General features: G+C 38.8%; 2 protein-coding genes across 3 annotated transcripts in view; one reads left to right on the top strand and one right to left on the bottom strand.

Moving 5' to 3' along the window:
* Positions 1-16,715, bottom strand: part of LOC5519343 — a 49,139-nt gene that overhangs the window by 12,207 nt on the left and 20,217 nt on the right. The gene's annotated exons all lie outside the window — the stretch shown is intronic.
* Positions 9,938-15,174, top strand: LOC116608628. 2 transcript variants are annotated; one of them, XM_048731825.1, is made up of 3 exons: positions 9,938-10,594; positions 11,277-12,801; positions 12,893-12,949. In XM_048731825.1, the coding sequence occupies exons 1-3, from the start codon at positions 10,409-10,411 to the stop codon at positions 12,922-12,924; spliced, it is 1,743 nt and encodes a 580-aa protein (XP_048587782.1). In that variant the 5' UTR covers positions 9,938-10,408; the 3' UTR covers positions 12,925-12,949. The 2 variants fall into 2 exon arrangements, with proteins under 2 accessions (XP_048587782.1, XP_032225673.2); XM_032369782.2 differs by having other exon boundaries at positions 9,939-10,594; positions 11,277-15,174.

Below are 16,715 nucleotides of genomic sequence, written 5' to 3'. Positions count from 1 at the left end.
CTTCCTTGTAATCTATAGGTTTCATTATTTGGTGCATTGTTTAGTGCGTAAAAAATATACTTTTAAGAGCGTGTTTTGTTTTTGTGACAATTTGCAATAAATTGGACAAAAAAATATTAAAAATCTGTATTATTTGAAAGCATAGACGCTTTTAACATATGCATTCTGCTTTGCCGAAATATAGATGCGTTACTTTTTGCCTTGTAATATCGTCTCGCAATTATTTACAGCGTATATATTATTTCTTTGATCACAATTGTGATCGAAAAAGGAGTGAGTTTGCCGAAAAGTTGGGTGGTTCGCGCGGAAATGGTGTTCAAAAGCTTATAAAAAATATTAATAAAAATCACCGCTCCAATTGCTGCAGGATTCCTTTTGGATACTTTGCTCAGGTTACACTCAGCTATTTTCTGGAGAAGATTTGGGCTCCACGATCAATTATAAGTGTATTTTGGGTGAGGGGGGGGGGGGGCGTCCTATTTTGTATGGGAATGTCTAATGTTCATCCCCCACTTGTACAACTCTTGACGTCACAAGTGATATGCAAATTAAATATTCGGATGTCGCCGGTTTCATGCAAAAATTTGCCAAAATTGCTAATTTTAAAAGGATCAAAAATCATGTTTCCGTTTAAATCAAGTATCGAAAATTGGAGGAATTATTGTTGGGATATTACGCTACTACACTAACTAGTCAATTTGTCTAAATAAGCAAAAGAGAATTTCGTGTCACGTTTTCTTTAATTTACAAACTACCAATATTTATTCAGTTATTTGTCAATAATCTAAAGTAATATAGTACTTGGCGGTCCCAGCGCAGCGCAAAAACCTGCCAAGCCTATACTACTCAAAAGCGTACCGTGTGAAATTCTGGTATGACTATGTGATAAAGGATTCTGGTATGACTATATGATAAAGGATTCTGGTATGACTATATGATAAAGGATTCTGGTATGACTATATGATAAAGAATTCTGGTATGACTATGTGATAAAGGATTCTGGTATGACTATATGATAAAGCATTCTATAATTTACTATATGATAAAGGATTCTGGTATGACTATGTGATAAAAGAATCCGGTATGACTATGTAATAAAGGATTCTGGTATGACTATATGATAAAGGATTCTGGTATGACGATATGATAAAGGATTCTGGTATGACTTTGTGATAAAGGATTCTGGTATGACTATGTGATAAAGGATTATGGTATGACTATATGATAAAGGATTCTGGTATAACTATATCATAAAGGATTCTGGTATGACTATATGATAAAGGATTCTGGTATTACTATATGATAAAGGATTCTGGTATAACTATATGATAAAGGATTCTGGTATGACTATGTGATAAAGGATTCTGGTATGACTATATGATAAAGGATTCTGGTATGACTATATGATAAAGGATTCTGGTATTACTATATGATAAAGGATTCTGGTATAACTATATGATAAAGGATTCTGGTATGACTATGTGATAAAGGATTCTGGTATGACTATGTGATAAAGGATTCTGGTATGACTATGTGATAAAGGATTATGGTATGATTATGTGATAAAGGATTCTGGTATGACTATGTGATAAAGGATTCTGGTATAACTATATGATAAAGGATTCTGGTATGACTATGTGATAAAGGATTCTGGTATGACTATGTGATAAAGGATTCTGGTATGACTATGTGATAAAGGATTCTGGTATGATTATGTGATAAAGGATTCTGGTATGACTTTGTGATAAAGGATTCTGGTATGACTATGTGATAAAGGATTCTGGTATTACTATATGATAAAGGATTCTGGTATGACTATGTGATAAAGGATTCTGGTATGACTATGTGATAAAGGATTCTGGTATGACTATGTGATAAAGGATTCTGTTATGATTATGTGATAAAGGATTCTGGTATTACTAATTATGATAAAGGATTCTGGTATATATATATATGATAAAGGATTCTGGTATAACTATATGATAAAGGGTTCTGGTATGACTATGTGATAAAGGATTCTGGTATGACTATGTGATAAAGGATTCTGGTATGACTATGTGATAAAGGGTTCTGGTATGATTATGTGATAAAGGATTCTGGTATGACTATGTGATAAAGGATTCTGGTATGACTTTATGGTATCACATTTTGGTGAAACTATATGATACAAGATTTTGGTGTCAGCTTATGAATAAATTACTGGAACTATATGCTTTCTTCATTTCGTGGAATCCGTGCGGTGTGTGCGGGTTTCACTTTATGATAAAATCCTATGGTTACGGCTGTTGCGTGACATTCTTGGAATTTTAATTCTTAGGAGCGAGTCAGGGGATTCCCCGCTGGCGAGTTTTGGCATGTCTATTGTATTTAGGGACTTTCCCGCTGGCGAAGTGGAATGCTTATAGTCATGGCAACGCGAAAATATTTTTATTCATCGGAACGAATCAGGGAATTCACCATGGGCGGGTATAAACATGTCTTAGAGTCGTCTACCGTATGTATTTGTGAAACTTGTATGTAGACCAACACAGATGTGCCGTGACGTAACGGCATAGGTGTGCCGTGACGTCATATAGGAATGTAGTCTCTTGTGGAACTTGTATGTAGACCAACACAGATGTGCCGTGACGTAACGGCATAGGTGTACCGTGACGTCATATAGAAATATAATCTCTTGTATTAGCATATATAATGGATTGTAATACAGGGATCCATATTGCATTAGAGGAAGAGGGATACTACGATTGTCCATTTTGTCATCTTAGAATAACGGAGTACGTGACTAAGGGAGAGTCGGAGAGGTTCGAGGTAATAGGGAGGACAACGAGGTAGAGGGTTGATCAACATGAAGAATAAGGACAACGAGTGCTTTAGATGGTGCCACATCAGACACCTAAACCCACTTGGACAGCTTTGAGAGGTTCAACGACAAGCTACCAGCGAAGGAGTAATTCTATAGCACCATGCGACCAGCACATCTCAGAGGACGATTACAAACATGCTAGAAATGTGTGGAAGAAGTTCAATCTTCAAACCATGGGCGACTACCACGACCTATGCCTTGAATCTGACATACTACTGCTGGCTGACGTGTTTAAAAACTTAAGGAAGACGTGCCTAGAATAATATAAGCTAGATCCATGCAACTACTTCACATCCCCCGGTCTATCATGGGACGCCATGCTAAGAATTACCGACATCAAACTGGAACTCATGACAGACTTCAACATGTTCCTATTCATCGAAAAGGGCGTGCGTGGTGGCATATCATACATAGCCAACAGATACGGTAAGGCCAACAATAAGTACATGGAATCATACGACGAGACGGCGCCTTCGAGGTATGTTATGTACTTGGAGGCAAAAAACTTGTACGTATGGGCTATGAGCCAATACATACCCACTGGTGGATTCAAATGGATGACAGAGTAGAGAATCAAAAAATTGGACCTGGCTGATACTAAAAGTCGACCTAGAGTACCTCAAAAGCCTTCACGACCTCCACAACGACTACTCACTAGCCGCTGAGAGAGTGAACGTATCAAAGGACATGCTGTCCGAGTACTGCGACAAGATAGCAACAAAATACGTCATACAAACAGGTCTAGTCTCAAAACTTATCCCAACCTTAAAAGACAAAGAGAAGTACGTACACTACAGAAACTCCCAGCTACACACAGACCTAGGCCTAAAAGTAGCTTAAGTCTACAGAGTTTTAAAGTTCGACCAATCACCATGGCTAAAGCAGTATATAGACCGCAACACTGAAAAACGTAAGAACGCCAGAAACTCATTCGAGAAAGACTTCTTCAAACTGATGAACAACAGCGTATTTGGAAAGACTATGGAGAACCTACGAAAAAGGGTAGACGTCCGACTGGTGTAAGACGAGAAGAAACTACTCTGACAAGAAAGCCCTCCTACGTGAGTAGTAAGATATTCAACAAGGACTTAGTGGCCGTCCACAAAATCAAAGAGACACTGACCCTAAACAGGCCGGCCTATGTGGGCATGTGCATCCTAGACCTCAGCAAGGTACTGATGTACGGCTTCTACTACAACTACATCAAAGAGAAGTATGGACACAAGGCAAGGCTACTATTCACCGATACAGACAGTCTGACCTTCGAGATAGAGGCAGAAGACGTGTATCAAGATTTCTGGAACGACAATAGCGACTACCCAAAGAAGAGCTCCACATTCTTCAACGAAACCAACAAGAAAGACATCGGCAAGCTCAAAGACGAGGCTGCAGGAACCCCCGTCTGCGAGTTTGTCGGACTGCGATCCAAAATGTACAGCTATGCGAAAAGCGACCAATCAGAAGGAAAGACAGCAAAGGGAATAAAAAAGAATGTATCAAGAGTAATATCGAGCATGAAGACTATAAAAAGACATTAATGGACGACAGACAGATGCACCACAAAATGAAGGCCACCAGAAGCCAAAACCATAAGTTAGGAAGCTACGAAATCAATAAAGTGTCACTCAGCTGATTCGATAAAAAAGGTATAAATCAAACGACGGAATCAAAAGTTTAGCCTACGGGCACTATAACATCGGACAATAACCCCGGTCACCCATTTGACAGATGAAGCTTTACTTGACACATACTGGCATCCATTAATTTGGAGAAGGTATAGAACCTCGACGCACTGAAACTATTTAAAAAATAATTTCTAGTATAGTAGCATACTAATATGAGCACTAAGGAGACATACAACCACGACGAAACTGAGGAAGACACTTGGTCAGAGACCATGGAAGAGCCCAACTACGACGAGTCAGACTACGACAAGTCAGGTCCTGAGTACCTCCCAAGCGACTCAGAGTATGACTCCAGTGAATACGACTCTCAATGAGGTATAGAAACACGTCAAATATTTAAAAATAACTCTAGTATAGCAGTATACTAATATGGAAGTCGGACGAAGAGTGAAGACAACTGAGAAAGTAAACTACTTAGAAAACAGCGAGCTGACTAACACCCAATTCGAAGTCTACCAGAAAGACGAAGATACACCGTTCTTAGAGTACGGCTACACAACGTACAAGGACTGTGAGGGCGTGCTGCGCTATGATCCAAGAAGGTTCTTCATGTGCACCTCGTACGATGAAGACGAATTCAACTTCGAAGGGATCAAAGGCGTGTATTTAGACACGAACATCGACAGAGACAAAAGTATAGAAAAAGCTTCAGTGGAGATAGTCCACTACGAAGGCACCAGAACACCAAACAGGCTAGGGTGTGGTCCCTACATCGGAGGCCAACACGTGCTGCCCAAGCCCCACCGCAAATACCAGTCTACCCTCAAGGAGCAACACGAAAAGGTCATACGAGAAAATGAGGAAAGGCTGAAGAAGCTGAAAACCATGTTCAAATTCATGGATAGCCCCCACCTCCCCACACCGGAGGAGGCGAAGCGCGACGCCGAAAGCAAAAGCGAGAGCGAGAATGGAATCCCCTGACTCGCTCCTAAGAATTAAAATTCCAAGAATGTCACGCAACAGCCGTAACAATAGGATTGTATCATAAAATGAAACCAGCACACACCGCACGGATTCCACGAAATGAAGAAAGCATAGAGTTCCAGTAATTTATTCGTAAAGTGACACCAAAATCTTGTATCATATAGTCTCGCCACAATATGATACCATATAGTTTCACCAAAATCTTTTATCATATAGTTTCACCAAAATGTGATACCATATAGTTTCACCAAAATCTTTTATCATGTGGCGATACCACATAGTCGTACCAAAATCCTTTACCATAATATAATACCAGAATCCTTTATCATATCGTCATACCAGAATCCTTTATCATAAAGTCATTCCAGAATATGATACCATACGGTGTTAAGTAGTATAGGCTTGGCAGGTTCTTGCGCTGCGCTGGAACCGCCAAGTACTATACTACTATCTAAAATCTACATTTCTGTTTATGCTTTCAGGAGGGTTGTGTTACAAATCCTTGTCCCTCAGCCAACATGACCTGTATTGAGTTAAAGGGGACTCCAAAATACAGATGTGAGTGTCCACAGGGATACACCGGTGCCGCATGTGAAACAGGTAACAGTGGTCTTTAAAAGACATGATCATTAAGAGCTAATCATTGTGTTTCTTGTTACTTTGATTGACAGATTGCGCTATGAGTATCATAATTATGAGCTTGTGTTTCTTTCTTAGATATTGATGAGTGCTTTTCTGGAAGCAACAATTGTCACCTGGACCTCGCTTCTTGTGTAAACACCATTGGCTCCTTCGCATGCACATGTAAACCTGGGTATACAGGAGACGGAATAAACTGTGCAGGTAATGAAAACCACCAACCGATATCAGCATTGGCATTGTTAATTCGCAAAATGCAATTTAACTTAAAATAACGCTAAATGTAACAACTGTTCCGCGAAATGCAACGCCAAATGTTTAACGCCAAAGGTATTACGCAGAGTTTAATAACTTTATCTATTGGCCAAAAGCTAAAAGTTCTAAAAATGTTAATAAAAGATTAATGTAACGAGCAGGCACAAACGAAAGTAATCTTGTAGTCAATATAATCTTTTAGTTTATCACATTTTGAGTTAAAAGTTTTTGCATTTTGCTTTAAGACTACAGTAATTACGCGTTAATATAACATTTTGCCTGAAAGTTAGTACATTTAAATTTTGTTGTTCTTACGTAGATATTGACAAATGAGAGATTTCGGTAAATTTAACTGTGAGAGAAATTTCAGGGTTCCCAATATTCATGACTGTGTACTTGTGATTGACAGATTGCGCTATGGGTGCTATGGGTATGGAATCGGGTGCTATAAGTGACTCGGCAATAACTGCATCGAGCTACGTTGATAACCTTGCTACAACTCTACTGCCTTCATATGGCCGCCTTAATCACGAAAAAGCCTGGGTGTCAGGGTCTATGAGACCTGGAGAGTACCTCCAAATCGACCTGGGGCGTGTAACAACAGTCACCAAGGTGGCCACTCAAGGACACTCGGGTTTTGACGAGTGGACGAAGAGCTACAAGATCGGCTACAGCACCGATCTATCCACCTGGCAAGTGTACCGGGAGGGAGGACAAGAAAAGGTACGAGTCGGCGGCTGATCTAGCTTTTTGCTAAGGAAAAATAAAGACACCATTATATACTTACGTATTGCAAACCCCCCCAGGTTAGGGGGTACTCAACCTATGTTTGTGTATGGGGGTGCCGCTGGGGGTTTGAAAACCTGACCCTGCTTAGGACTTTAGGACCCTTTTTAGTGACTTTGTGAAGGTAACTTGAGACACACGCGACGCGCAACGATATCCCTTCAGGACAATGCTTTTTCGCGGCAGTGTTTTATCGTAAAATCGATCGCAGAACCAAGCACCCGGTTAGCATGTGAGAGGAAGCAAGGCAATCAGATCGGTACCCTTTAGGACAGCCTTGCTTCAGGACAGGACAGAGAGGCCTGAAATATATACCTTGTTCAAGACAGAGGTAAAAAACCATACCCTGTCCAGCATCTATCATATTCCGCTAGATTCACTTTTCTTGAAAATCAAATTTCTATTTTTTATGTAAGTTATGTGGAAGCAATACTTTTGTATTTAAAAAAATCTGGGCGATAATTTTTTTTAAATTCACGATGACACCCAACAATAGTCCAGCTTGAAGCACCCGAATTGTTGGCTTAAAACTGACCTGTCAAACTTCGCGATTGAATGAATCTTTATTTTTCGCCAAATTGTCGTCGCAATCTTTGAAAAAAAAAATACACTCTTGCCTACAAAGATCCATCCCCGAATCTACGCCCCCTGCTAAGTCCACACCCAAAGGCAACTTGTGTGAGAGAGGCGAGGACCAGTGTTACACAAGAATAAATTCCAGATAGTACATTCGAGAGTATTTTTGTATCGGATAATTTGAAATAAGAAAATTATTCCTTTTCAACATTTTGAGCACAAGCCGCGCATCTTCTAAACTATAAGCCGACCTTATGGCTAAAATAAACCTTGCCGAAAGTACTTGCAAGTAATGCAGTTGCATGTCGAATCTGCGTGTATGAAAAATTAGAATCAGAAGTTGGGTATCTGAACGCTCTTCAAACGAAGCCCACGCCAGCGTCATACATGGTAATCGACGAGCTGCCTTCGGAGGAGGCTAGATATTTTTAAGGGCACAAAACGGACCTGTTCCTCAAAATATTTGTTCCGCCGCCCGCAAATTTGTGGAGTCGAACTAGTCGTGATTGGAACTTTCAACTCTAGGATTGTCAACTCTTTCAACTCTAAGACACATTTCACAGCATCTCGTGCCCATCATTGTACAATACGAGTCGAGCACTTGCCTTGCAAATTAAACAAGAAAAGGATGTGTTGGGTTTGGATTAGACTGATGTTTTGTTCTCTATTCCAGGAGTTCCCCGGGAACACAGACAGGAACACTGTTGTCTACGGAGTGTTGGCACACCCCCCTGTTGCACGTGGTATCCGGATCATCGCGGTTACTTTTAAATGGCGGCCTGCTTTGAGGGTGGAGGTCTACGAATGCATGTGAGCATCCCTCCTCCCCCACGGAAAAGGGATGCGCCACTTTACAGGGCCGTAGCAGGGTGTGGGGTACTGGGGGCATGTCCCCCCAATATTTTCAAAAATTAACTGTAACACGGATTATAAACCATTTTCATTGGTGACTATGAAAATATTGAGAGTCGCTTTAATGGGTATGATCAGGTAGTAGGATGAAAGCTTCTTATAAGCTCTTTTATGCACAGAAAGTTATTTATTTAGTGGCGGGAGTAAAATACTCTCACTTTCTTTGTCTTTTTTTTGTAGAGTCAAGATTAATTTATTGAATTAATTGAGGTATCAGCAAAATGTATTTATTCGCTAGGTGACTACCTTAAAACTCGGTCGCCCTTTAACACCGCATGATGTAATAAATTAAGCAAAAAATGTAATCTTGAAGCGAAATCTAATGAATTTCAATGCAAAATGTAGTCTTGGAGAGAACTTGGGGCAAATGTTTAACCCGAAATGTTATAACGCAAAGTGTAATAACTTTATCTAATATAAAGATTGACGCACTGCCTAAAATCAAAGCCAGAGTACATTCAATCTGAGCAATACACCTATTTCAATAAAAGTTGTGCTTTCGGCAGACCGTCACGATAGTATGTCATGGCAGTTTGATCGATATTTAAAGTCACGTGATCATTTTGCATGCTTGTAGTTGAAACTCGTTTAGTCATTGCCCACTCTTGTATTTGTGGCAGGAATAAAAATAATAAAGAAATACTATCACAGAAGTTATTCACATTTTCCTACATTCAGCAGACGGCTCCCGTGGTATTTTTAATAGCAGAATATTTTAAAATAGGTGTATATACATTTGTTTTTGTTGTTGTTGTTGAAAAGGTGGGTTCAAATATTGTGTAAGGTACTGACTCCCTCGTAGAGAGCCATGGACACACTAGACCCCCATATTGAATGATCATGGGGTTCATGGTACTTACGTCTGCTCTTTTTGTGCAGAACATAAAATGACAGCTGCAGCAGGCCTCGAAATATTGGGGGGGGGGGGAAGCTACAAAATCCTCAAGAAAGTTGTTGGGCAAAGTTACACCCCTACTTGCCATTTCGTTATTATTGTCATATCAATATTTGGGTGACCTTCAAACACGCTCGGTCTCTTGGAGGCCTGGGTCTAATGACTTTATAGGATTAGTAAGAAAAAGATTTGACCAAGCGAGCAAGTTTTGCTTAATAATTTTTGCCGCGAGTCTCAAATTGACAGGAATATGGGCATCTATGCCCATAAAAGGCAATACATTCGAAGGGCACTATCCGTGGGGAATATGTTTGACTTTTGAAAGAATTGTCAGAAAACAGATGAAGTCAGTGAATTTTAAGAGGACTGCAATTAATTCTCTTAGTTTTAGAAGTTCACGCCGGGCACAAAACACTCCAAAAGCGGCAGGGTTTTCCGTGTCAAATCGCCATCTTGGACGGGGCACGTTTTCAGAGGACTGGTGCCGAATTTACGAATCTGCTTGGGCCCTATGTTCGAAAGCTCGTAGGATTTTCGCTAGCTTCGGAAAATAAGATCGGATGGCGGGAAAGCACAGACGGAAGAACAATGTTTGATTTGGTATCAAACACGGCCAGGATTTCGCGCGGTTCCTGCGCCTATTTTTCTAAGGGATACGGTCTTTCCGCGACTTTTCCCAAAATGTCTTGAATGCAGTTATTTTGAGTCCCGATTTAATTTTTACGTCAAAAGAATTTATTGAAAATCAGCAGGGTAGTCCGATTCTTGAATCCCTGAATGTCTTCGCTATGATTTTTGTTTTGTAGATTTCTCTTCTGTTCTCGCGCAATTATTTTTGAAACCTCACTCTAATTTTCAAGTTTATCTGTGAAAATGCAAAAGAGATTCAGTCTCGGAAAGTACATGCGTGAGGCTAAATTAAAGAGACAGAAGGTGATCGACGCTTCGCGAGAACTGCAGAACCTGGAGGATGAGTTTTCTTCCCTTCAGCAAAGCATCGTTGAGAAGAAACTCGAGTTGAAAGCGAAGCGAGAAAAGCTGAGGAGGCTTAGCAGAAAGGTATTTATAAAGAACGAAATAGAATGTGTTTACATATAATACCCATTTTGTAGAAATGCAGCGCTTATAGAAAAGGAATCGAAAGGAAAGGGCATATTTGTTTTAGGCAGACATGCGCATTATTTTACGCTATCGTGTTATTTGAGAGGGGCGATTTATTGAGTCATGAATTATAGTCAAATTGTTGATTCTTTTAGATCGAAAGATCGTTTCGTCAAAGAAATAACACATGGAATAGAACTCAAACGACTCGGCGCGCGCGTTGCTATGGTAGCTTATAAACAATAATTCTATTCTTTGTTGTGAAAGTATTTTCAGTTCGAACAGCGCTTCAAGTGAAACCAAATATGATATTCATTTAAGTTACATCAAAAAAACTTAGTCAAATCAAAAAAGTTATAAAGTAAGATTTAGTAATTGGATTCTTAATTCTGAATTCTTCCAAACAGATAACTTGTAGTTTCATGTTGGTCTAATTATTATATTTGTTTGTTTGTTTCATATTTTGATGGCTACATGGATATTCTCTTCAGATTAGTGCTATCCTCAATAGTAAATAGATAGTAGTAATTCGTTTATTATATTATTAGAGGCTATTATATTTAAATGTAATCAATAACCTTACTCTACATAGCAGTTAAAAAATAGAAAGATGTTAAGGCTGTATTGCTGGTATTTGTAGGTAGATTCAGACAGTCGTATGGAAGGTAACAGTCAGGAAGGAGGCAGTCAGAAGGGGTTTTTAAATGAAAAGGCAGTGTATATGAGGAGGAAGAATCCGACATGCTTCACTGAGGGAGGGGTCATGCAACCTGGGGAGAGGACAATAAGAAGTCGGCGGGCAGAGACCTACAGAGCGTCACAAGAAATCCATGGGGGATCAGCAGAAGTTGGGCTCGTCGATGCTGCTCTAGTGAAATGTAGCGAGAAGGTTATCTCCCAAGGAATAGAAAGGAACAAAAGAATTAGAAACAAAATTATCCCTAAATTTTATAATAATAATGTTAAAGTCTTTGAAAAGTCTAACGATAACATGCTAAGAAGTGTAGGTCTCTATTATGCTGGGGGGATAATGGGAAAGGGAAAGTATCGCTCTGTCTATCGCCATAGTAGCTATAGGACTCTTCCTACAAAATCAAAATCCCTACGGATGAAGGTTGGCAAGTCCAACATTCCAAGGTTAGTGCCTTACAATAAGTTAATGCCATTCATCAATTCCATTGATATTGGACTCCTGAGAAGTGTGCGGGATGACTTCTGTGCAGACCTGCCAGAGGTGGAAAAGGTAGATGGTATGTACCGTCCTATACAGGACATGCTTTTAAAGCTTGCCCACCACTATCTTACACAGGAGCAATATCCGCTGAAGTGGTTCAATGGGGAAACTGATACATTTTATGTTTCCATAGGTGGTGATGGCGCGCCCTTTGGGAAAGATGACACAGCTACAGCCTTTCTTGTCAGCTTTCTCAACATCGGTCGGGGTGTCCTAAGCAGCAATGAAAATTTCTTGCTGTTTGGGGCAAATTGTGCTGAGAACTGTACCCCTGTTGCACGCTTTGTAAAAGACCTTACTAAAGCAATTAAAACTATTGAAAGTTCAACATTTTCTGTTATTTGCAATGGTAATCCTGTAGAAGTCAAATTCCGCATCTCAGAGCTACCAAATGACATGAAAATGCTTTGTTTTCTTGGTGGTGAATTGAGCAACAGTGCTCAGTATTTCTCTTCTTTCGCAGATGTCCGTCTTGATAACTGTGCCGACCTTTCTGCTACCTTTGGTGTATCTGCAGAATGCAAATGGCAACCCTGGCAGTATGCAGATCGCCTAAAAGTCGTCAAAAGTGTTGAGAAGCTGAAAAAAGATCTCAGTCAAAAAAAGCTTGCTTCATCTACAAAAAGAGCAAAGGTCACCTCCCATATTGCAAACCTTGGCAGCAGACAAGAGTTTGTACCACTGGTCGAGGACCTGATTGACAGAGCACATGTAGATCCCCTGCATTTAAAAAACAATGCTGTTGCTCTTGCTCATCGCTATCTTTTGGGTGAAGTTATAGCTCAATCAGGTCTCAAGAGTTCTAACACTATTCTCTTTTCACAGATCCCCTCCACCAACCCCTTTGCAATCTACATCAAGTGCATGAGGGAACAGTGCAGTTTACCCCGACTCGCAAAGAAGGTGGTGAGATGGTTCAATGAAACTCAGGGTAAAGGGAAAGACTTTGATTACAGATTTACTGGTAGAGATTCTAGGCTCTTTCTCCACAATTTTATGTTATTAATTTCTTCTGTTGACAGCAACGATTCTTCATCTTCATCAAGTAGAGTGAACACTGTTTATCACTCAATTGCCTATTTGTGTCTCTGTTTGCGTGAGTGTGTTTTTCTTTTTTCTAGGCTAGAGCTTTCAGAGGAGCAGTTAGAAATGTTGAGGTCTTGTTGCCATAAGTATTTTTGTATTAATGTCTACTACTTTAAAGCAAACCCTACTGTCTGGACTATTGGTCATATAGTCCCTGCCCACACTGCACACATGCGATCCCTATATGGATTGGGGCTTGGCCTTAATTCTATGGAGGGTCGCGAAGCTAAGCACATAGCCATCTCAAAGTACAGTGCACACACCCTACCACAGCAAAGGTGGCAGCAAATCTTTAAACATGAGTATGTTTCCCTTCTCTGGCTGAGACAGAATGGATACTCCCCTAAGTCAACAGCTCAATCCAACCTCTCCTATCTTCCTGAACGTGTCAGCCGCCCTGATTACTGTATTTGTGGGATGCACAAGGACACCTCTAAGGAGAGGTGTACCTACTGCGAGCATCCATTCAGACTTGAGCTTGAGTTACGTATCAATGAAGCACATAATCATCAACAACTTGGTACATAGTCATGTTATGTTCTACTTCTTCTATGTATTATTTGTAGCTTGCATTACTAACTTGCCATCTTATTAATATTATTTCAGCCAAATGAATCTTCTTTTTATTACTTTTTTGCTTGAGATATTAAAATCTAGTTTAATTGTTTGCTCCTGTGTTAGATAGTGATGTGCAAGCTTTAAAATATCTTAGGGGTAAGAATTACTGTGCTGTCACTTAGGGTTGCACTACTAACATGTTTCCATTATTTCTCTGTTCTTTTTTTATCTTGCCTTGCCATACATCCAAAACATGTTTGATGTAGACACACAAATGTGTGCATTATGCTGTATTATAACTTGTGTACATGATATAAATGTTGCATCCAAACATTCCTTGGTGGCTGATTGCCAAGGCTCTATTAGTGATGTCAAATAATAAAGGTATGTATAATCCTGGAAAAAAAATGTTTGATGTACTCTGAGGTGGATTGTCTCCTAAAAAAGGTGAGGAAAAAGATGTAAGAGACTAATTTGATAGAAAAAAAGAATATATTTGTAAGCATCCACTGGTTAAATGATTTTTTTTATGAATGATAGACTTTGATAGGTGATGAAATATTTTTTTATATAAAATGTTTGATTTTCTATTATCTTTATTGAACTTTATTTCGTAATTTATCTTATGGCAGCCTAAGACAGAGTTGATATACTTTCTACTTATCCCATTATCTTTATAAATGCTAAATGCAGATCTATTGTTAATTACATAAAAAGCAAATAAAAAAAGACATATTTGTATGTTAAGTTTGGAATACATTCGGTCAATATATTATTTCAAATCATTAGCAACTCTTTTTTATGAATAAGAACATTGTTATAGTGATGCAGTGAGGTCTATGATAAATTTGAACACAGTATTTCAATGATGAAAAATCTGGGTTTAGAAAAGGTGTTTAAAAGTAAAGCTGTCCACTCACAAGAGTGCATGTTGGCAGAGCATTTACTGTATTGTGTTCTTACATAAAAAAAGTGTGATTGATCTGCTTTCGGCATAATATAAAGTGGCTACCTAATGCAGGTTCATAAGAAATGTAAGGAAACTGGAATTGTATTTCCCTTAGTAAATATGTAATGTATATACTAGAATCAGGGAAGAAAAAATCAACATTCTTCGATTGTACTTAAATTAAAATACTTTATTATATTGGTATTTTTTTCTTTATTGAGGTTTTCAAAATCCCATGCAACAAAATGTTGCAAATATTCACAAATATTTTTGTTTATACTGTACAAAGTGATCTATTCTATCTGAAAATAATAGTTATGTAATATTTGAATTCTGAGGCATAATACTGTAATGCTGATATATATATATATATATATTCTGATATATCCATAACTATTAGTTCTTGCCAATATTCATTCTGTCATACAACATTTCTTTGATGTTCATTGCTGAAAGCAATTAAGGATTTAGCAAAAAAGTAAAAAAAACCAATTTATTTGAAAAATATTTAATATAATCTTGCTTCAATTTTAGAAGTGGTCATGCCTTTTATGGTAATGAAGACCATTTTAATAAATACTTTATTCATAAGATAATAAATAATATTATAAGATTATCATATCAATTTATAAATATATATATTTACAATATTTATTGAATTGTTACATATTTTGTAACCTCTATTTCTGAAATAAATCTTGCAATTTCATACTTCTGCCAGATATTTTCTATTAGATATAGATATACTTAAAATAAGCGTCCCTCACTAGAGTTGTCCCTTGAATAGATGTGTCCCTTGAATAGAGATGTCTCTTGTTGGTAGAGGTGTCCCTTGATAGAGGTGTCACTTGAATAGAATGTCCATAAAATAGAGGTGCCCTTTGAATAGAGTTGTCCCTTGAATAGAGATGTCCATTGAATAAAGTTGTCCATAAAACAAAAGTATTCCTTGAACATCATAGAGGTTCTATCTTGAGTTAAGGAGAGATATGCCGTTGAATAGAGGTATTCTTCGAATAGAGATGTCAATTGCATAGAGGTGTCCTTTGAATAGAGGTGTCCCATGAATAGAGGTGTCCCATGAATAGAGGTGTCCCATGAATAGAGGTGTCCCTTGAATAGAGTGTCCCTTGTATAGACAGTGATCCTGAATATAACGAGGATCATGACAACCATACGACAACAGAGACTGCAGAAAAGCACTGAATTCAATATCTATTTTTCATCAGGAATCTCATCTTACTAAAAATAATGCATTGTCTGCTTGGATAGAGGTGTCCTTTGAATAGAGGTGTAACTTGAATAGAGATGTTCATTGAATAAAGTTGTCCATAAAACAAAAGTATTCCTTGAATATCATAGAGGTTCTATCTTGAGTTAAGGAGAGATATGCCGTTGAATAGAGGTGTCACTTGAATAGAGGTGTCCCTTGTATAGAGGTGTCCCTTGAAAGTGGTGTCCCTATTCCCTTGAATAGAGGTGTCATTTGAATAGAGGTGTCATTTGAATAGAGCTGTTCATTGGATAGAGGTGTCCTTTGAATAGAAGTGTCCTTTAGATAGAAGTGTTCCTTGGATTGAGGTTAGAAAATAGTAAAAACGAGAATGTCAGTTGTTGTGTTGTGGAATTCCACAAGTGTTCCATTCTCCATAATAAAAAGAAAGAACAACCTGCGATCGGCGTGTATTGTACGCTAATCTCAGCTCCTTGTTTTCGGAGACAATAAGGGACACTTTATGCCCGGTCTTCATTCCTTTAAGCTGGCGTTTGAAAAATCCAATCACCTCTTCTGATGTGAAGCCGGACAAAGTAACGCAAAACACCTTAAACAAACGGATCGATAAAAAGTGCAGAACTTCTTCCTTCTTGTCCTTGGAAATAAAAAAAAATGGACGAGCAAAACCGCCGAGAGTTTTTGCCAGTCTGGTGAATCCATGAAAAACTTCATGTGGCATATCCCTCCTCAACTCGACGAAGAAAGGGTGGCGAATCGTATTACGTCCACCAAGCCGACGATGCATCATTTTTAGCAAAAGACGAGATTCCTGACGAAAAATAGATCTTGAATTCAGTACAGGAAAGTCGTCGAGCTTTTTTGCGGTCTTCGTTGTCGTAGGGTTGTCATGATCCTCGTTATATTCAGGATCACTGTCATCAAGGACAAGTGCGAGCACTCTTTCACGACTGTAACGAGTCGCCATTTTGAAAAACCCGCCAGACTCACGCGCGCATCCGCTGATCAAAAGTACAGG

Source organism: Nematostella vectensis, chromosome 8, assembly GCF_932526225.1.
Source record: "Nematostella vectensis chromosome 8, jaNemVect1.1, whole genome shotgun sequence".
Taxonomy (NCBI): domain Eukaryota; kingdom Metazoa; phylum Cnidaria; class Anthozoa; order Actiniaria; family Edwardsiidae; genus Nematostella; species Nematostella vectensis.
Note: the sequence above shows the minus strand (reverse complement) of the source record. Positions and strands in the feature narration are given on the sequence as shown.